This window comes from Siphateles boraxobius, unplaced genomic scaffold (genome assembly GCF_051911475.1).
Source record: "Siphateles boraxobius isolate OS27281-9 unplaced genomic scaffold, OSU_SipBor_1 2, whole genome shotgun sequence".
In the NCBI taxonomy this organism is placed as follows: Eukaryota; Metazoa; Chordata; class Actinopteri; order Cypriniformes; family Leuciscidae; genus Siphateles; species Siphateles boraxobius.
Window position 1 is genome coordinate 17,844,961 of NW_027508810.1, and position 22,636 is coordinate 17,867,596.

Below are 22,636 nucleotides of genomic sequence, written 5' to 3' on the forward strand. Positions count from 1 at the left end.
TTTTTTGAATGAACGAAATGACTCGAAAAAAGATTCGTTCATTTTGATGAACGAGTTCGAACAGGAGAGTCACGAACGTGCATCACAGAACAGAGCAAGGTGAGCATTTGTGCTTATACAACCTAAACTTTTTTATTTATTTTTGAAATGACCGATCGTTTCGCAAGATAAGACCCTTATTCATCGTCTGGTGTCGTTTAAAGCCATTTGAAGCTGCACTGAAACTGTCATTTGGACCTTGGACCGTTTGATACCCAATGAAGTCCATTATATGGAGAAAAATCCTAGAATGTTTTCATCAAAAACCTTAATTTCTTTTCAACTGAAGAAAGAAAGACATGGACATCTTGGATGACATGGGGGTGAGTAAATTATCAGCAAAAGTTTTTTAAAAAGTGAACTAATCCTTTAAGCTTTATTTTACAACACTGTTCCAGAACAGTACTACCTAAATATTCGACTGTGTGCTGCGCATTTTTCTTAGGACTGTTTCCAGAACCTGGGAGAGTACAAGGCTGGCTTTGCACAGAGGCAGATTCTAAAAAGTGGGGCAATTCCATCTTTGCAAGTACACTGACTCACAGACACAGCCTGTAAGTGTTTTCATATTTTAATAATTTGTTACTGACTATTTAAGCTGGCCAATCAAAGTACACTACGCTTCAGAACGATGAGCTTTGTAAAAATCGACACGTTTCAGAAAGGCGGGGCATAGCGGAGCAACAATAATGTACGGTATGTGTAAAATAATAACTTTTTTTAACCTAAAACCGCAAACACATTGCATTAAACCAAATACACAAAATAAAGTTTTTTTTGGAACCATCATATGACCCTTTTAACAGAAGCTTAACTGAATCTGCTTGACACGCGAGAACAATTCTCTTTGGTTCTCGCGGAAGCTCAAACGTTCTGCATAACAAACAAGAATGAACCTCATTGGTTCTCGCACATCAAGCGAACATGCTTTATCTTGTTTACCACATCTGATGTGCAAGTTGTTGAATGTTTATATGTGAATAAAAGCCTAAATTCAATCTGTTCATCATATAAAGCGATCATGTCTCTTCAAAAAATTGGACTAAACCATTCAATTCAAGAAAGCTCTCAGATTTCATCAAAGAACAGAATTTTCACTTTGGGGTGAACTATCCCTTTAAACGGTAAGAGTAGGCAATGTTTAATCAGCTTTACTTGTTCCTATTAGCTTGAAGGGCAATAATAAAAAAAAACTCCAGGTGACTATATAGCGGTGTATTTTCATACTTTCCAAATTAAGTCATTCTGTCGGAGCTGTGCCATTGCCCTTGTATTCATTCTGTGAGGGTGTGTCTGAGGGAATGATTCATGGCCCCTGGTTGAGTTGGGTAGGTGAGAGCTTTTCAGACTGGGTGTTCACATTTTCTTTGATTTACCATTTGTTCTGTAAGCGGTGGATGGTAATAGTACATTTATTATGATATCAGCCCCAAGGTAATCTTAACAACTGGAAACACTATGGACTTTGAAACAGTCCATGTGACTGTTCAGTAAACAAACAGGTAAGTGACAAACTGTGTACTCAGGGAGGTATGTGAACCTAGGTTTGTTGAGTTTTGTAGTGGAGTTCAACCTTGAGAGGTTTACAAACTCTACATCATTACAGGACAGGAGAGATTGACTAGCTGCTTGTCTCCAGTGTGTAAGTTACTCCCATGAGGCTGGGGTGAGTCCATCTATCTTAACCAGGGTCACAGCTTCAGTAGACAAGTGTGGAAATAATTTAAACCAAACACATCACTATGCCACAAGGTTCAGGGTTTTATGAAATATAATGTTTATCAAGGCTGCTGTTAATTACTGGTGTTTACTAAGGCATTTTTTTTTACTATTTACTATGTTGAAAAACTTAACCCCAAGTTATACATTTTGGCATGTCAAAATGAGCAACGAAATCATAGATTTGTACTGATATGGCCCAAACCTTATCTTGTGATGAGAATATTGTTTGCAATAGTATTCATTTGCTACCATTCAGAATACCATAGCAACAGCCTAGCCCACCCCTGGCATTGTGGCGATTAATTTCACACTGCCAAGTACGGCTGCACGATTAATCGTTAAAAGAACGCAATCTCGATTCAACCCCCCATGCGATCTTAATCCTGCATTTCTACGATTCTGCCAATGATATTCAACGAGATAACGCGCTAAGAGTGGAATGGATCGCACTTCGGTTCTGCAGTTCGGCACGCAGGTAATTCGCGGATTAACTGCTAAATATAACCATCATAGAGTGAAAGTTTATCATTTGGACGTGTATTGTCTTGCCAATTTACACATTCAAACAATTTTAATTGCAGAAGAAGAGACGAAAACCGGGACTCGCGCGTTATCTGTGCGCACAGCCCCCAGCCACACACACTCGAAACGCACAGAGAGAGAGAGGCGCGTGTCAGACAGCGCTCGAATACATAATTGATTCCTCTTTCGTGTTTCCTTGCCCTTGAACGGACACATAAACACAAAATTGTCAAAATACCTGTCTAAATGGACGTCTCAATAACTATTCTCTCGCTTATGTCATAAGTGAACAGTTAAGAAAAAAATGGATGTTTGTCATTTTTTTCCAGTCTGTGCAGTCGGTCTTAAAGTGACAGCAGACACTTAATATATATGCACACACTGTTTTCTGTGTTATTGATATTAATAAAACAACAAAATACAGCTTTAACAAAGATGAAACTATATTTAATTTATACAGTGAACAAATAGTGTTATTTCATATTTAGGCTTAGGCTAATTTCTGTACCTGAATACTACTGTTAGACTTTGTAAACTTTGTTATTTAGTATTCATCTCTGCTTGTAATTTGTGTATTTGTTCTTATTTTATTAATGACTGTTCACTTGTTTTAATTAATGAGTGAACTTTTATCAGTTAGGCTATTAGTTTTTAATGTAGCTATCGAAAAACTTCAAGTGAGCTTTAATAAATGAAAAGCAAAGTTATATTATAAAACAAAGAAATAGACAAAGACATTTTTTTGTTACTCCTGCACTTTATTATACTGAATGTCCTGTGTTTTTTGTTGTTGGTTTTTTTTGTACTTGAGTGCAGTAAATTTTGGTTGAAAAAATGAGAATTGTGTAAGAAAATCGTGATCTCAATTCCCATGGAGAAAAACCGTGATTCACATTTTAGCATGAATCGTGCAGCCCTACTGCCAAGCATCAGTCAGTATTTTTCCACGATGCATCTTATTATTAAACATGCAACAACAGGGCTGCACCAATATTAAAATTATGGCAGATACAGATAAACCGATAATAATAACAATTAGGGATGCTAACTGCCAAGCGTTTTCGTGTGACTGTGCGTTCCCCACACTTGAAAGAGATAGGTTCTCACTACTGAAGTTATAAACTGGATTCCACTCAATGATTAGGCCTTGTGAATTATTTCCATCCATTTATTTAGAATTCATGTAGTGAGAACCTATCTCTTTCAAGTGTGGGGAAACGCACAGTCACACGAAAACGCTTGACAGTAAAAAAACGGCTGTCACTTCAGAGTTTTTTGGTGAGTACCCGATCCCGCACAATGTTTAAACAGACATCAAGCTCGAACACTCGAGCCAGTGCTGCTGTCTGCCGTAGCGTCAGCTCCCAGTGCACACAAACAAGAGCAACAGTGCGCTGCTTTATCCGGCCTGTGCACCTGATTGCAGATTAGCTTCACCTGGTAGTACCAGGCTGGTACTAATGAGGGAATGCGAGGTGACGTGCGATTTGCCGAAACACTAACGATTAATCGACGGTTGATTAATAGTCGATAAGTTTTATCAATTAAATTATTATCGATAGTCGATTAAGCAAGGTTATCATTAGTTCATAGTTTTGCTCTGGTTTTTGAGTTGCATGAGGCTCATTTGCAAGATGTGCTGCCGATACATGAGGAAAAAAGGAAGTGTAACATATTCTAAATGTATTAGCCTAATGTCTTCAAGCCATAATTAACCAAGGGTCCAAAATCCTTCCAAACAAGTGATTTAACTGAACATAAGAACTACTACAATAAAACACCACAACAAAAGAACATAGATTAAACAATTAATAATTAGACCCTATGAGTGATGATCTTACAGCGCTGTTTTAGCTGTGCACTCCTATTCTATGTGGCCGTTTTTACACAACACCATTTTCATAAAACGGTGTTGTGTAAATGGCCCCAAAGAATAGGAAAAGTTTTTATGCATTTGGCCATTCATTTACACGACAACTGCGTTTTGGTAGCCTGAAAATGCTTGCTAACTTTAGAAAATGGGTCTCAAAGTGCATGTTTTTGAGACCTTTATTGTCTCCGTGTAAACTACAAAAATGCAAATGAAAACAATTACTGGCCTGTCAGCATATTTCAGCGTTTTTAATTGTTTTTCGCAGATCCATGTGAATGGGGATCGTTTTGACAATGTTGACGTCTGTAAGCGAAAAACACAAAAGAAAAACTTCAGTTTTTAGCACATCGTTGTCGTGCAAACATACCCTATGGCTCATGGTAAATCAAGACCTGTAATTTTGAGCGATCAAACCAATCCAAGCGCGCATCAGCTGTAAAACGGTGTCCGATTAGTAACCTGTCTACAAATCATCCTTACCTACCACACCCGAGATCTAGTTTCCATTGGTTAAACCTTCAAATAATATTGGAAAACAATGACTCATGATCGTGACTCAATCAGATCCTGGAAGTCGTTTACCTAAGCAGCTTCATGTCACTCCGTGATCTAGACATTGTCTTATGTTGTGTCTGAGCTCGTTTAAGACCACCGGCTCTAAATAAAGATATGTGATCTACTATGGTTTACTGATGTTTCGTAAAGTTACAAACAAAAACCTGACACAAAAGTATCATGTGTATACTATTTACACGTTCATACAAATACTTTGTATAGTTTGGTCTATAACTGAAACAAATATGCTTGTTGTATTCTGCTAGTTTAGACTTTTCAACGATACATGACACAAGCCTATCTGTTATGTACAATGATTATACAGACATCATTTTTTTATGTAAAAATAAATATAATAATATACAGTATAAAAATTGATATTCATTTAGGTATTTGCTAAAGATTACATTTAACCGTGTTATTCGAGTTATTTTATTAAATTACAGTGTTTTTAACAATTAGGCTTTAGATGAAGGGAAATGTCATCAATGTAAAAATAGAAAAATTAAAGGGATAGTTCAACCCAAAAATTAAGATTTTGTCATTACTTACTCGACCTCAAGTTGTTCCAAACTTGTATGAGTTTCTTTTTTCTGTTGAACACAAAATAAGGTATTTTAAAGTAGGGCTGCCCCCTAATATTCGACTCATTGTTAGTCGACTAGAAGAAGTTGCCCTATTCGCACTGGATTAGTATTACCTGGTGACCTCTAGTCATTTGTGATAATTGCGGAGGTCATCTGTGATCTTAATCCCGTGCGAATCGGCCATGTCTGTAATTTGTAAAGTAATAATTCCCAAGCAAATGACCTACCATATTTTGCTGAACACCGAGGTCCGTGATAATATTAGTCCCGTGCGAATTGGCATCTCTGTGATTTGGTGGGGTCGTATATAATTTCTTCAAGGTTTTTGTTTCCTGTGCGCCTTTTTATCCATCTTTCGCGAAGAATGTAGGTTGCGTTGGAGTGTGGTAGTATTTTGGGTGCTGGGTATATATCGCTATACCTACACCACAACTATACAATTTGCAGAAAGATGAGGCTGAAAATCATCAGAAGAGTGAAAACTAAAAAGAATGATTAGATGGAGATGGATGACATACAGCAGTATGCGGTAAAGAACGTATCATACAGCTAGACCTATAACGACAAGCCATTTCCAAGCAATAGCCTAATAACAACATATCCTGGAGATAAATCAGTAAATTTGAGTAAAATCACAGGCTTCGCTAATCCCGTGCGAATGCGCCACACGAAATTCAGATGTGGGTGGGTAATTACTAAATCACACGAGTTCCCCAGATAATACTAATCTAGTGCGTATGGGGCTTTTTAATCGACCAAAAATTTTATTCAGGTTAGTAAAAAAAAAAAAATGTGTGGCGAAGTATCACAGTCCGTGAGGGAAAGAACGTTATGACGGGTTCTGCGGTAATTACCGGTACAGTATATTTGGCAGGAAATCCAAACGTTTGCCTTTTAACCATCAAATATGGCTTCTCATTTGAAACATGCTAGTAGCAACTTTACATGGCTGCTCGCTCTAAAGTTAACCTAGATAAATATGCGCTATTATTTGGCGCATATCCAAGTGTTTGTGTGGAGTGTGGAAGTATACTGCGATTACTGCATGACATGGACGTGCTGGTGTGATCACTTGAATTTTTTCCTGCTAACAGAGGAAACATCTTAAAATACTCTGTCATTTTTGGTCATACAGATTCAAAACTAAAATATCTACTTTTATTTGTGTAAACTCACAATAACAACAAAACGTTGTTCTTTTGTAAAATAAAACAAACCGGAGGTACTTTTTGTCGTCTCGGTCTCTGTAAACTTGAGCGTGTAACCTAGCCCCCCCCAAGTGTATACTTGCCTCACACAGACATGAGGAATATATCTATAGAAAGCTTGAAATGTAAAGCGATTGTCAACCAATTCATTTGGAAAACTAATATTCTCACATTATGTAATCCGTATGAAACATGCATATACGCGAGTCCACTACAGAGATGACGAGTCAGAATCATCGACTTAATCTCTGCAGCCGAAAAACACAGAAAACATTATCAATAATTTAAAAAATTTAGTCAGTCTCCTTGCTGTTTTTTCACAACACATTCATAATCATTACTTGACTATGCACTCTGGCAAGCTTTAAGTGTGCGCTTGAGCACTAATTAGGCTATGTATTATTTATTTATACATATATTAGGCAATTAAAGGCTCATTATTATGATTTAAATGGCTTATTAATATACATGTGCAAGTAGTTGACTAATCGCTTAAATGAACGACTACTAGACGACTAGAAAAATCTTTAATCAAGGGTATTTAAAGAATGTTGGTAACCATACAGTTGACAGCACCCATTTACTTTCATGGTATTTTTTTTTTTCTTACTATGGAAGTCAATGGGTGCCATCATATGGCTGGTTACCAACATTCTTTAAAACATCTTCTTTTGTGAACAGAACAAAGAAACTCACACAGGTTTGAAACAATGAGGGTGATTTAATGACAAACTTTTCATTTTTGGGTGAACTATCCCTTTAAATATCCAATATCGACTGATATATATATAGATTATATCTGTTAAGTATTTTATCTAGCTTTAAAGTAATCCATTCATTTTACTTGAATTGCCACTTAGTATTTAAATGTAGTGGTAAGGATTATAATTTTTAGATTGTGAATAACTGATTTTGTGTGGATTATTATGCTCACAGTCTATGCATATGTCTATTCAGTTATTATTAAAATAGGAAGAAGGGGAGTGAGAGAGAAATATGTCCTGCCTGACCTCGGACATCACACACACATATAACACACTGTGTAATTGGCCAGAGGTTGAGCTTGGTTCTTAGAATGCTCTGCATGCACGAGTACCACATCAGCATTCTACACTCCCCCTCATCCTCCATCTCTCTCACACACACACACACACACACACACACACACACAAATGCACACTCTCAACACCTCCTCCTGGGTCGACACAGCCGGATTCTAAACATTTCTCTCCAGGCTGTTGAGCTCCCCTTTAACTGCATGTCCTTGCATACACACACACACACACACACACACACACACACACACACACACACACACACGCAGAAACACACTCTGTCCCTAGTTGAGATGACGGGCTCTGGTTTCAGTCGGTGCAGGCGGCCAACGCAGCTGTTGGGCTTGAGTTTCTTTTTTTCATGCAGTGGCTGCGGGGAGTGTAACTGCACTGCCATCTGAGGTGGGTTGGAATAATGATTGAGATTTACTACCTCACATTAATGGCGGACAGTGTGTTTGTTTTGCTCATCTTTTGAAGTGCCTGTTGTTAATTGTGTCGTTGCATTGTGCTATTGTTTTTATACAATAGGAATTTTTGGTGTAGTATAATTATCATACATGTATGGTATTCTACAGGAGATTATTTTTATACTATTATTATAAGGGTCTGACACTGACACATAAGAGTGTCCATGATAAAAGATTTAATCTAAAACACATGCACCAACAACTTTGTATTTATGTTGGTTTCGAAAAGCTTAAATACCATTTTTAATTTTTTTGAACTTTAAAAATGTCATGTGGTGTAAACAAGTAAAAGAAAGTTTAACCGAATATTGATATTCATTCATAAATCTCTTTAAGGATTCAGGGAGTCGCACCACATAAATGTGTTATATTTAAGGTTACAATACAAACATTCATTGTAGATGGTTTTAGCAGAGATTATGTGGCTCACAGAGGGAAGTCTTCCACTTTACATCGGGCATGCAGAAGTCATTACCGAAAAGTTTGTCATTTTAACACTATTCATTTTCAGTTTTTTACTCCTTTTTAGAGCAGCTTCTTTGTTCGACCTACTGTAGTAGGTGAGTTTTGACTGTTGCCCTCCTGTCATTTCACAGTGCTTAACCGGTTTAATGACTTAAATAGTGTTAGTTAGCCAAACTCAGATTGCTATTGAGGAGGAAACTCGTGGAAAGGATACAGCTGCAGCCCCTCTCCCCATATTGTTGCTGTTAAGTGGATTCATGTCATTTCCTCTCCAGCCAGCATGAGCCAAAAAAAGAATGCCAGACGTGAGCTTCAGTTTTTCTTTGTTCTCTTTTCCAACAGAAACTTGGGTGTAGATGAAGCAGCTCGCAGTTTGTACTCTTACTGGATTGGAAATATTTGATTGCTTCTCATCTGATGAATCTGATGTAGACTTTGCAAGCTGAAAAAAAGAGGCAGAAGCTCTCTAGCCCTGTGGACGTCCAGATTAACTTCTTCAGGCCATGATGGAGCCCAAGGCGGCTCCACTGGCGGGTGGCATAACGTGGCTGCGGGTGTGTAAGGAATGTGGACAGTGTCATGAATGTCATGAAAGTCACCTGTTTGAATATCAGGATGAAGTGGATGACGAGCTGGTGTGCCACATCTGCCTGCAGCCTCTGTTGCAGCCCATGGACACGCCATGCGGACACACATACTGCTTCCAGTGCCTCAGCAACTTCCTGCACGACCAAGACTTCTGTCCAGTCGACCGCCAGAGGCTTCAGCTACAGCAGTGCCGAGCCTCCAGCCTGCTGGTGCGTAACCTGCTGGACAAACTGGCTGTGCTGTGCCCGTTCCGCAGCGAGTGCCAGCTGAGCATGCAACGCTGTGAGCTGCAGCCCCATCTGCACAACAGGTTAGTGCATGCCACGGATTTTTGAATGGAATGAAATGTTTACATATCACTAAGGCACCAAGGCATACTCGAAGAGATGAAGACAGAGATAATGCGGATATCATTCTGTAGAAATTAAATTAAATCAATTATGAAGAGTCTGTGGATATATGTGCACATGTTATTACTGTAGCGATTAAGGGAGCTGCTCAAACATTTGTGGAATTCCACTTACCCAGGTTTCATGTGAACAGAGAGATTTGAGAGAGCTGAACAGGATTAAAGAATAGACGTAAGTGGACCGTATGACCGACTAGAAGGCTGAACTCCCGAAAGAACTGTGTGACTCTTTTACATAATGGAGTTAATTAGGAACCACATGAGTGATTACTATAGAATGTCTGCAGATAGCTCATCCTGTTCACCATCTGCCAGGAACACATTGGAGTTGACATATTTAATTTGTGCCCATTTAGTTACGGGAATTAAGTAGTATTAAGAGTTCATCCCCTCTCACAACTTTGAATGTAAAAAAAAATATATATATATATAGAGAGAGAGAGAGAGCGAGAGAGAGAATTTACTTAAAGATTGTTCCACCTAATGCAAAGCCATAGTTGATGATATGGTATGCAAAAAAGAAAAGAACTCTTGGCATTAATGGAACACTAGTATGACCCTGTGCCTCAGCGTTCATCTCCCTTACATTGGTTTTCTTTTGCCATTTTATCATACTTATCTTCTGTGATGTAATAGCATGGACTAAAGGTTGTTTGGCTGATAATTCACGTGGGTAGGAATGGCCCAATGTAAACAGAGAGAGAGCAGCTGTTGGACGGGAAGGGAGGTGTTGTTGACATGGTGAAACCCAGACTAGACCCAGTTCTGCTCATTTTTTGACCAATTCCATCCCTGCAATGCTGCAGAAAGGCCTGCTCATCTCTTCATCTGCATAGCTTCTCTTGTTTGTGTACTGAGAATTCCCTCTCCCTAAGCATGTTCACCTAAACTAATAGATAAACGCTATGTAGCTTTGGAGTGAAACAATTAAGCATTGATTTGTTTTTTTCGCTGCTGTTTTCTGCTGACTCCTGAATATGTCAGATCCTCAGCAATAGTCAGCATTGGTGCATGTTTAGGATATTTTGAGTTACTGTAGCTGCCGTCTGGTAAGGAATGTCTTGTTGGTTAATTAAAGGCAGGCCACTGAGTAATGATGCTGAAGTTCTCTCTCTTCCACTGTGCTCCACTTCCCTCTTTTTCAGATGTCCTGCCTTCAAACGACTCAGGGAGGAGGCGGAGAAAAAAAAGAGACCTTCCTGGAATGAGTTTAAAGGAAGCAAATCAGATGGAGATTTAGCTGATGCCAAATCTACCCCAACAATTGCACGCACAGCTCAACTCAGTGGACCCTCAGAACCTGGACTGGTCAACCCAGCCTTTGAGGAGGGTGAAGATGGTATAGCATCACTTTTCTGTTTTTCCTATACCCTGTCCATCAAGTATTATTACAAAACCTTGTAAATAGCGTTAGCTGATTTAAATTTTATTTTAGGAATATTGGCACCAAAACGGTTATCGAACAATATTGCAGATTTGTTTTTATTTATTAATAATTTGTGTTTGTCAATATTGGTTATTTAATTGTTTATGCTCATTTCCCTTCACCTAGATTAGCTGTCTTTTAATGCTCACTTAAAGTTAATCTTTATAAACACTTATTTATTAACACTGTTAAATTTAATCTTTAGGAAACCTCACAATAAATATCCACTTCTAATTTTATATAGCATTTTAAAGCATTTGATAGAAATTTGATGTCAGCTATCCATTTATGCGTTATCACATGGAAATAAATATTGGCTTATCTGCAACGGCTAGAAATGTAATATTGCTGTAGCTCTACATGAATGATATTTGTATAATATCTCTGTTTTCTCTGTTCGGTATACCACCTGATAAGGATTAGATGTAAGAAAGAATAAAGCTCATTCTTAATGTTTTTTTTTTTTATGGTAGTTTTTGATTTGTGGTAGCTCAGGAGGAAAGGTGAGAAGAGTGTAGCACTGACGGTGAAAAGCTGAGGAAATTGATTTGCAGCTGTGTTTACTTTTGGGTAAACCAAAACAGAGGGTATCTTTCATGTGGCCCTTTATCTTGAGTAGATGGCTGCGGAGTTGTCAGGATGTTATTAATATTCCAGTGAAATACATTTTGGCATTAAAACCAACAATTGTCACTGTCTGAGAACATGTATACTCATGGAGATTCACTCCAACTTTTATCTGCCTAAACTAAAACACCTAGAGGGAGTCTGGACCTTTCTTCTGAATGAATGGAAATTCTGTTAGTCATAAAGTTACATAGCAACTATCTCATGGGAGTATTACATCATACATTTGTGTGCTTCCTTAGAGAAATGACTAATTCCAAAGCAGTCATAAACAAACTGCATGAGTGACTGCAATATTTTGCAATACTTAGTAGTTGTATGCATTTGTTCACTAAATCGGTTTCTTGTCTGTTGGTTTCCCAGACACCCCCCTGAGGTCCAGTCTTGTGGCAGAGGCGACTGTGGTGGAGCTGTTACGAGAGGATACAGAAGAGGATTTGGGATTGCGTATTGTGGGAGGGAAGGACACACCCTTGGGCAACATTGTCATTCAGGAGATTGTGCGCGATTCACTGGCTGCTCGAGATGGCAAGCTGGCTCCTGGAGATCATATTCTAGAGGTGAGGCATATCTCAGCTCGCCACACCATTTAGGTTATCAATATCTATGGAATTTAACCCATTAGATGTTGTCCTCAGGTTCTATCTCTCAGAATTTGACGTTCCATCCAGTTTTCATGCTGTCAGTGTACATACCCCAGCGCCATTGTGTTTACATTGCAGTCACATCCCTGGATAAGGGTCCCAAGACCCTGCTTTCCCAAATGTCCGGAAAGCGGGATCTTTTTTTTTTTCACTGGCTGGCACATGATTGTCTATGTTAAAATGTAACAATTCGCAAATTCTGTCATAGGAAGTAAATCAAAATATGTATAGTTAGTTTGAGCACACGGATTCTCTCCTACATATAGTGAAACACCATTTCATGTCATTTTGACATAGCGAAATACATTAAGGGACGTTCATTAAACATAAAAAAAAAAAAATGTATAGAAAACTTTTGAATGCAGTCTTCATCTCATGTAATTGTACACCATTCAGATGACTTAACAAAAACGCAATGCTTTTTTTTTTTTCAAAGACTTTTTAATTTAAAACCAAACTACTGAAGGCACCTTTAGAAGGCCAAGTTACACAGTATTGCTTCTCAATTACAATTCAGTTCAGCAAATTTACTTGTTCCCACAATCCTACGCTCTCCTAGGATTTCTTCCCCTGGTAGTCCGGGAATGCAATGCCTTAGTAAAGGAAACCAGCATGATGCATTCAAATTCAACCTTGAGTTTGAATGAATGCCTCCAGCTCATCTTGTTTTTACTGAGATCATATATATGGAAATTTAAATAAGGCCAACTGACAGCCCTAGGATGATCTGTATCCCAAGCGGAGCTCCTTTGACTTTTTTTAGGGAGCTATGGCTTGTAAAGAGATCTGTGGATGACTTGCATATCTTATTTCTTGAAATGGAATCTCTCTTTTCCCCTTCTGGTTCAACACGGCATTGATTATCGCAAAGGGCTGTTCCAAGCCTTAAGCATGAAGGCTTTTTTTGTCAGCAGAAGCATAAAAAACAGCATTATTTTAGGATCTATTAATATGGTGTTCTTTAAAGAGAATAAAATGTACTTGTTGGATCTTAAAGGGGTTATTAATTGAGAAATCAAATTTTCATTCATCTTTTGACATTTGAGAGGTCATTGTACTATAAATATATCCTGGAAGTTTCAAAACTCAAAACTCCCTTGTTAGCCCAAAAACTATTGTAACTAAGCTGCCAAAACAACTCGTTTTAGATTTTGTCACGTTATGACGGAATAGTACGACAACAGACTGCACTCCAGATTGCGTCATTAAGAAACTTAGGTTTATTTGGTTCTTTTTACTGCGGATTCGTTTGGCGCAGGCTTTTTAGAGAACCTTAAAATAAAAGATTATGCATTGACTACTGTATTGGAATCGACAGCAATATCACAACACACAAGTGTGAGTAACACTGTTTTTTTGCCATGTGTCACTTTTGCTTTGTCTGTTAAAGATTGCTTGATATGTACTGAGTATTTGTATAAATACTTAATACATATCAAACGATCTGTAACAGACAAAGATCTGTAGCGGCAGTCAAACTGGAAATAGTTGTGATTTGATGTTCTTTCCTTTGCTTCTGCATTTAATGCTGGGGGTTCCCGGTGTTGTGCTGAATTATGTGACCCTAGTAAATCCTGTATTAAGAATCCTAATCCCAATCCTAACCCTACCATCACTGCTATTGTGTACAGTCACATAATTTGGTATAACACTGGCTATGGAAGAAAACAAGTAGCGCTGCTTTTGTTATTGTTTGGTCAAAGCCATTCGCTGTAATCCTGAATTAAATATTCAGTGAGCGGCGTCTTGGTTTGTCATCAGTAAGATTACAATACGTGTTTTATTTAATGACAGTGCGACATAAGCTGGTACAATAACAGGTACAGTAAATCATAGTTCTCTTTACACAAAACGCCGTAAGTTATCCTGTCAACTATAACTGTGGTAACTCCAAGTACCTTGTACTTGTACCAAGTACTTTGGATGTGGCAAATAAAGTTGATGTAATATGCATAATTTTTCACATTGTTGGAAAATGTTTCATCTATATAACAAGATATTTTTCAACATCGGAGGTTTTCAAAATAATTCCACACGTGCAATGGCTGGGATGTTGAAAAATATTTTAATATTCAAAACTATTACCCAATCATAGCAGAGGGTGTTCCAAGTCTTGAATGCGACACACCTATCAAAACGGAGTGTTTAAAAGTGAGGGTCAAACACGGGAGAGAAAATAGCTTATTACTTCTAAATAATTTTTTTAGTGGACCTAAAATAAAGTGTATTTAGAGTCGGCAGGTAATGAGAAATCATCCTATCTATTATCTAAATGTATGTAATTAATTGTAAACAATTAAGCTGTACATATGTTTCTTTTCTCTCTTTTTTTTGAGCTTATAATCAGACTTAAATAATAATAAATAATAAGTCTGCATAAATACCGCCCCTTTTGTACAATCGACCTCATGCTCACATTTAGGTCTGCCAGCATCCAGTCAATATCCGAAGTCCTCACCCTTCGTTTTTTCAATAACCTGCTTTACTCGAATGTACATCACAATGTGGAAGAAATGATCTGCCGTTACTTCTGTTACACTCAAACTAACAGTGTGATCTTTGCAGGCAAATGATGTCAGTTTGGCATCCATTCCTCACAGTCGTGCCATTGCTGTGCTTCGGCAGTCATGTTCCCGCCTCAGGCTAACTGTCATGCAGGAGAAGGGCTTCAAGCCCCGGCCCGAACATCTCGCTCAGCCCTCAGCTTCTCCCCCATCACAGTCTCCCAATCCCAACCAGAACCATGGCACCGTCATCCAGGTCACCCTGGTAAAGCGTGAGCGCTCTGAGCCGTTAGGAATCAAACTCATCCGTAAGTCTGAGGAGCCAGGAGTCTTCATCCTGGACCTACTGCCTGGAGGACTGGCTGCCAAAGATGGCAAACTGAGGAACAATGACAAAGTGCTTGGCATCAATGGACAGGACCTGAGACATGGCACGCCGGAGAGTGCAGCTCAGATTATACAGGTAAAGAGAGTGACAGAATCACTTTAGAGAGAAAAGGTGGATTTCTCAATCTAATGCTACTAATAATGAGGTTACTTTTAAACACTAGGTTTATATATAGGATTTCAGGTTTTATAGTAAATGTAAGTGATTGTTGTGCTCTCTGTGTATGTGGCAGGCAAGTGAAATCCGCGTGAACTTCGTAGTAATGAGACTTCCTGATGTCTCCGAGGAGGGTGGTGAGGGACAGAGCCGAGGGAACAGGAGAGTCCCCGAACCGCAGTACTTCAAACGACGCTCCGAATACATGAAGGTAAAAAGTGCAAATGATCACAAGTTAAAAGGCACGACTAGTCTAAGCTGTAGCCTAGCGTTAAGCTTATCTGGGTGATGCAAGTTTGAGTTTTACTCGCTCCCATTCCCCTTTTCACTTCCTATTATTTTCTGTCCTGCCTCCACTGTATTTTTTTTATATTATTATTATTATATTATAATATTTTTATTAGATTTGTAAGTAAGATTTTTAAATGTTTATAAAAGATGTGTCTCATGCTCACCAAGACTACATTTTATTTGAAAAGGAAATTCAGTAAATAAGAACAATATTATTGTGAAATATTGTTACAATTCAAAATAACTTTTCTTTTTGTATGTATTTTCAAATGTAATTTATTCCTGCGAAGGCATAGCTGAATTCTCAGCATCATTACTCCAGTCTTCAGTGTCACATGATCCTTCAGAAATCATTCTAATTTGCTAATGTTGTGCTCAGGAAACAATTCTTCTTATTATAGATGTCGAAAACAGTTGTGCTGCTTATTTTGTGGAAACCGTACTACATTTTTTTTTTCAGGATTCTTTGAATAGAAAGTTCACACGACCAGCATTTATTTGAAATAGTTTTTTGTAATAATGTAGAAACCTTTACTGTCTATTTTGTTTAATTTAATGAATACATTCTGCATACATTTTTTTGAATCTTTCAACAACAACAAAATCTTACTGAATGTGTGTGTGTGTGTATGTATATATATATATAAAAAATAAATACAATTTTATTTATACATAAATATTATGTTTAATAAATATAATTAAATTATACACTTAATTTGTTTAGATGCAACACTGGACAAAATTGAAGCGAACCATACAAGAGAGATTGAAATCTGTCATAGGTTCGTTCTGTCTCTCTGACATGCTGAATCTGTCTCATACATTTCACAGTGAATGTCACAATTTAATACAATGCAATGCATGGAGATATCATAATTCATGAAATGTATTGCAATGTTTCGCATATTATGGGGTAGTTTATTATATTTTGATGTTATTATACGATACCCAGAATTATAAAGAGCATTAAAAAAAGAATTGTATTGTAGACCTAGTTTTGCGTACTTATTTTCAAATGGTTACATGCAGAATGGGTTAAATGTTTGTGCTACTGTAGTCAAAGTCTGTGTATGTGTGTGTGCGAGGTGACTTTTCGCCCAGAGACTAGTCACACCCTGCTTTTGTGACACTTCCTCACCAGCTGAAGGCAGAGGCAGCAAACACAGGCTGGGTAGTGGGAGATGAAAGCAGATGCCCCCTCTCTCTCTTGGACTCGTCCCTGATCAAAAGGCCCAGGGTGCTGCTCTCGAAGCTGCTTCAGCCACTGTGTTTGTTTGTAGCTGGGGATCAAAGCTGGTGACAGTTAGCTTTCACCTGTGGAGTTGAAGCTTGAGCTCATGCTGGGAGGAAGAGCCTCCCTGCTGGGTAGGAAGAGGTTACCCCTCCCCCTATGGAGGTCTGGGGACTCCAGTGAGACTGGGAGAAGATGGCTGAAGGAGAGCGTTTTGCCACAATCTATGAGTTACGATGGCAACGCGTAACATTAACACATCTCTCTGCTTCGCAGCAGGATCTTGGATGTTTGTTTTTACAAATGTTTTCACCACAGGAGTCAGTCACATGTCTTAAACTTTCACTTTTCACCCAACCCCCAAGTACAGAAATTTATGGAATACTCAGTTGCTATTATACAAGCTACTGCGAACTTCATCTGCTTGTCAAAGTATACACAACACAATACTTAATAAAATATTTGAAGGATACAACATTAATTCTGTCCTTTAGAGCTTGCTCACAATGCAAGGCCAATCATAGTCCGATTACTGTATATACACTACTGTTCAAAAGTTTGCGGTCAGTAAGATCTTTTTTTTTTTAAGAAATTAGTACTTTTATTCCACAAAAATCATTAAAATGATCAAAAGTGACAGTAAAACATTTACATAATTACAAAAAATATTTAAAATTAAAGTTCAATAATATAAATAAATAGCATAAGAGATATTTAAAATTAAAGTTCAATAATATAAATAAATGTATCGCCATTTCCTCAACTAATAAACCGCACAACTGTTTTTATTAACAACAATAATTATACGAAATGTGTCTTGTGTAGCAAATCAGCATATTTTAATAATTTTTGAAGGATCTTGTGACATTGAAGACTGGAGTAATAACGCTAAAATTTCAGCTTTGCCATCAAATAAATAAATGACATTTTAAAATATATATAATTTGTATTGTGCCAGTGCCTTAATGTGCATTATGTGGGTTCAGGAGCCTCCAGGGGGTTTCTCCAGTCAAGAGAAGACAGTGAATCTAAAGAAGGAACCTCGACTCTCTCTAGGCATCACCATCGCAGGTGGCAGAGACTGCCGCAGCCGTTTGCCCGTCTACATCACTAGTGTGCAGCCGGTGGGCTGCCTGCACAGAGATGGCACCGTCAAAACAGGTCAATCTCCTCATGCCTCCTTATTTCTGCTTATTTCTCTGTGAGTCTTGCACAACGCTTGTGTTAACTGTGTGTTTTCATGGCTACTCATGCTTAGGTGATGTACTGCTGAGTATAAATGGCATTGACCTGACCCAACTGACCTACAATGAGGCGGTGACCGTCCTAAAAGCTCAGACGGCTCAGAACACAGTAACACTGCGAGTCATCCAAACCTTCACTGATGAGGAGGAGCAAGATGGAGAATCCAGCACTAGAGAAGTCATGGAAACACAGGAGGGACACAAAGAGGACGACATTAACTGGGTTCCTCTGTGGACGCGCTGGCTGGGTCTTCCCAGGTGGGTGGGCTAGGGATGTGTGTTGGTATCATTAAAATGCTCCGATACCAAAAACTGTTCAGTGTTAGTGTTTGCGACAACAGAACAAAGAGATATGGAGATGCCAGAGATTAAGGACGTCTATGAAGTAAATGTATCCAATTAATAGAATATTGACCATAAATTCAATATTTACGTCTGTATAGTTGCTGTCCACGAGCTCATAAGTGAAGCACACTAAGTGGATTGAGTGTGCATTCGTTTCTCAAAGACATCGCTGAAAGGTTTGTAGTTCGGTTGGATAAGTTAAAGGTGCTCTAAACGTCAACAAGAAGTGACGTCACCCGACATCACTTAAAGTATTGTCAAACAAAACGTAGGTTATCTAGACCCTCCCTCCTTCTCATCCGCGCTTTAACCCCCCAAATCCTTGTCGGTTATTGGCTGGAACAGTTTGTTATGTTTTGTGGTGCGGGTTAGCCCAGTTTGTTTTTGTTGCCGTTTTTGGAGCCTGGGGTGTCTGCAGAGACCGCGTTTTTTTTAAAAGTGTGTTCAGGGGACAGGCAGCTAGCGGATAGAGAGGAGATATTTGCTGTATGTGACAAAAAATGGCCTAAAAAACGTGTAACATCGCTTAGATCACCGTTAATTGCAAAGAAAGTAAAATGATGCATCTGTTATTACTAATGTTACTTGACTTTAAGGAGAGAAAGTGCACACACTTCTGTTGCATGTGCTTGGTTTCTGATCGCTCACTCAGCACACACGCGTCAAGCTACATATATGATTTAGTTTTAATCCAACGAAGTATAAACTTGAACAGTTGCATGATTTATGCATTACACATAGTTCCCTACATTATTACAGGAAAACAGAAAAAAATAATGTGTTAACTGTACACCCTGTAGAATACGATGGAGCAATATAATGAACATTGAACAGATCAGAACAGTAACAGAAGCTTATACAATACATTTTAACAGTGTACAATAATTAATTTAATTCAATTCAGTTCACATTTATTTGTATAGCGCTTTTCACAATACACATCATTGCAAAGCAATCCAAAGTCCACATTACAAATTTAGAGTGATCTGTTTTCAGAGGTAACCAAGTTATGTGTTTCAGAAATCTACATGTACAAAATCAGTTAGATAAAAATGTATTAATTTAAACAATGTAATAATTTAAGGCAGAAACAATGAGCTCATTAAAGTAATGAATACTTGTTTGTTAACAAATGATTGACATTTTGAAAAATGTAGCATTGGTGCATGTTGATTCAGATTTTGCGTCATCTGAAGTCTTCACTGGAGTTGGTGCCGTCTCTTCGTAGTTGTTGGGCATGAAAAAGCATGAAAATAACTGAAGGAAACATCTATTTGCTATGTTAATTAAGCCAACTAGTATGATTCATATGGCCTCATTCTGGAAAAGGTGGTATCGATGCATCCCTAGGGTGGGCTTTAATTCATTTATTTTTGCTCACTACATATATTTTGATGTCGATGATTAAGTGCAATATTCAATTTGATGTCCTCTATTGTAACTTTTAGCTTAGTTAATGGCTGTATGGGCTTAAACATGGGGAAAAGTAAATAATTTGACCATTTCTTTTAATCCAAGCTACATCCACTGGTGTCGTGACATTATGCTAATGAAGACCAACAGTGAGAGCTGGGGCTTCAGTATCGTGGGAGGATATGAGGAGAGTCATGGCCAGCAGCCCTTCTTCATTAAGACCATAGTTCCTGGAACTCCAGCTCACTTTGATGGACGGCTCAAGTGAGTCTCCAATTCTCTTTTTAACAACATTTGTACAGTTTTACAGTTTTTGTACAGTTTTATTTTTTTGTTTTTGAAAGAAATTAACACGATTGTTTAGCAAGGATGTGTTGTTGTTTTCTTCTATTCACCAAGCAATCCTAAATAAATGTATCATGGTTTTCACAAAAAAATATGAAGCAGCACAACTGATTTCAACATTAATAATAATAAAATTGTTACTTGAGCACCAGATCACTAGATTAGAATGATTTCTGAAGGATCATGTGACTGAGTAATGAAAAATTAAACTTTGCCTGAATAAATTACATGAAACATGAATAAATTACATGTGGAAATATCATCCACATCATTGTAATAATATTTGACAATATTACTGTTTTTACTGTATTGTTGATTAAATAAATGCATCCTGGGTGAGCATAAGAGACTTCTTTCGAAACAAATTACAGACCCAAACTTTTAAAAGGTAGTGTGATTCAATGAATTTTTATTTTTTATTTTTTTTTAAGTAATTGAATTGTTGTTTATTGACAAGTTATTATGAAAGACATTCTTGTGTGCAAAAAGTCTATAAAATAAAATGCTTTGTTTACTGAGACTCTTTCATGCTCTCCTTCAGGTGTGGTGATGAGATTGTGGCTGTGAATGGACTCACTACAGTTGGCATGAATAACTCCTCATTGATCCCAATGCTGAAACTGCAGAAGAACAAAGTCACATTGACCGTGGTCTCCTGGCCTGGCAGCCTGGTTTAAAGACTAGCCTGAACTCTATTGCTGTTACTGGGTCTACCACAATATACATGCACAAGTCTAATATTGGAGAAAGGATGTTTTGACCTCTCTTAAGAACAGGGTAGCATTTTGGGGAAGTGTGGCAACAATCATTGACCTAGATTTAAAAACAAGCTGAAAGGTTGATATTAAATCCACTGTAGGCATTTAGCGTTTCACAAAGATTTCTGTTGAGCTGTGATGGTGAAAGAAGTGTGAACCGCACTTAAGGATACCGGACAAGCTTGACTTTGTTTAAAATTAAGTTTTAATTGGAATATTTATCATGCCCTTTGCTTGGGTATATTTTAGTATGGAACTTCAAGACTTCTTGTTTCCATATATAACCAGTAATAATCTTTAAGATGGTTTATGATTGACATCAAGTGGTCAGTAGTAAGGTAATAAATATGAGTAATTATTTTGACATTCTTATGTTGATGGCCGATCTAACGACACTTTTTACTGTGTTGTTATAAGTTGTGAGAATAGTTACACTAGTGTAAAATTATGTAGTTGCTGTTGGGGTGATTAGTATGGACGTTTTTTTAAAACCACAGCTTGGCTCGTTTGACTTTTTTTAAAGATTGTGTCTCTTAGGTGCCTTGGATATAAATGTGTACAAACACACTTATCTACACCTGCCTTAATTGCCTGTATACCAAAAATGCCATTAGTTATCTTTGGCCTTTCATCATCTGAAGAATGTTTATTTGAATGCTTTGTTGTTGTTGTTTTTTCATCTGATATCTGTATATTTAACCCTTTTAATTTTTTTAATGCATTTTAGTGAATTTCAATTGTTCTTTGGACTAGCAAAGCAATGTGAAAGGGTTATTAAGATGACAGAATAAAATATTTTGTTTTATTTTATTACGTCATTGTTTTAGGCAGTGGCTGTTTTCAATCTTCTTACTGATCCGTGATAGATTCCAACTGTATTCTGTTATTTTTATTAGCACTTTTAGATCTCCAAATATTTCATATAAATGTGCATACCATCTGCTGAGGCTTATGCAGTGCATCTGCCAGAACTACAGTACATTTTAACCCTGTTTGGCTTTATACTGTGTAGATTTTATTCTGGAATTCAAGAGTTACTGCTGAACACCCATTTTTCACTCATCTTCCAAATCATTCATTATAGCCCCTCTGATATTCTCAGGCAATAACAGTGGCTTTCCCTGTTGAGAATCACACGATCTAAGCAGTTTGAAGGGCGAGCGAACGACGTGCTGTCACACAAGGGACCTGTGGAGGATATAAATCAGCCATGCAGTTTGAATTTAAGCCTTGAACTATGAACCAAGGATTAAATAGTTTTAAATCCTGCTGACAGGCTAAATCAATGCAATAGGTTGCCAACTGTGAAATAATAAGATGACTGATGTGTGTGAGGTGTTCATTGTTGAATTTGATGTTAGATGATGATATATTGTCATCATGATGATAAAGTGATGGTCTATTTGAAGATGTGCAAAAGTCACCAAGCACCTGCTGAGAATGTGAACTCCAAGATTACATATTTCAGAGCAGATAATAACCAAATAATAATATCAATGGCTAAAAATGTACATTTTCCAAAATGTAGAAGACATTCCCAGAGGTTATTTTAGGCTAAATGTGAAAACTTCTTACATTTAGACTGCTCCACAGCCTTCTTTGTGTCTTAGCCTGCCCCCTAGAGGCCATATAAAGCTCATGCTTTTTATATTCTTGCAAAACTGTTGTTAAATTAATAACTTAGTACCTTAAAATACATGAAACACCAGTAACAGTGGACAGACTCGCTCTAATGCATCTGTTTGTATCTGAATCATTCATGCTGAGTTAA

At 37.7% G+C, this 22,636-nt stretch overlaps 1 protein-coding gene across 5 annotated transcripts in view; it reads left to right on the plus strand.

The window, feature by feature from the left end:
* Positions 1 to 21,678, plus strand: part of lnx2b (ligand of numb-protein X 2b) — a 24,148-nt gene extending 2,470 nt beyond the window's left edge. The window contains exons 2-12 of one of the 5 annotated variants that reach the window (XM_077236253.1): positions 485 to 593; positions 667 to 735; positions 8,839 to 9,394; positions 10,639 to 10,832; positions 11,910 to 12,106; positions 14,756 to 15,157; positions 15,315 to 15,449; positions 17,747 to 17,921; positions 18,019 to 18,262; positions 19,868 to 20,026; positions 20,649 to 21,678. In XM_077236253.1, the coding sequence (XP_077092368.1) occupies positions 9,000 to 9,394; positions 10,639 to 10,832; positions 11,910 to 12,106; positions 14,756 to 15,157; positions 15,315 to 15,449; positions 17,747 to 17,921; positions 18,019 to 18,262; positions 19,868 to 20,026; positions 20,649 to 20,784 (2,037 nt within the window). In that variant the 5' untranslated portion in view covers positions 485 to 593; positions 667 to 735; positions 8,839 to 8,999 and the 3' untranslated portion in view covers positions 20,785 to 21,678. Of the gene's footprint in view, positions 1 to 484; positions 594 to 666; positions 736 to 1,389; positions 1,542 to 1,645; positions 1,706 to 7,804; positions 7,964 to 8,838; positions 9,395 to 10,638; positions 10,833 to 11,909; positions 12,107 to 14,755; positions 15,158 to 15,314; positions 15,450 to 17,746; positions 17,922 to 18,018; positions 18,263 to 19,867; positions 20,027 to 20,648 lie in introns of those variants that run through there. The other 4 variants (XM_077236255.1, XM_077236252.1, XM_077236254.1 and 1 more) reach the window with 4 other exon arrangements.
* The last annotated feature ends 958 nt before the right edge of the window (positions 21,679 to 22,636 follow it).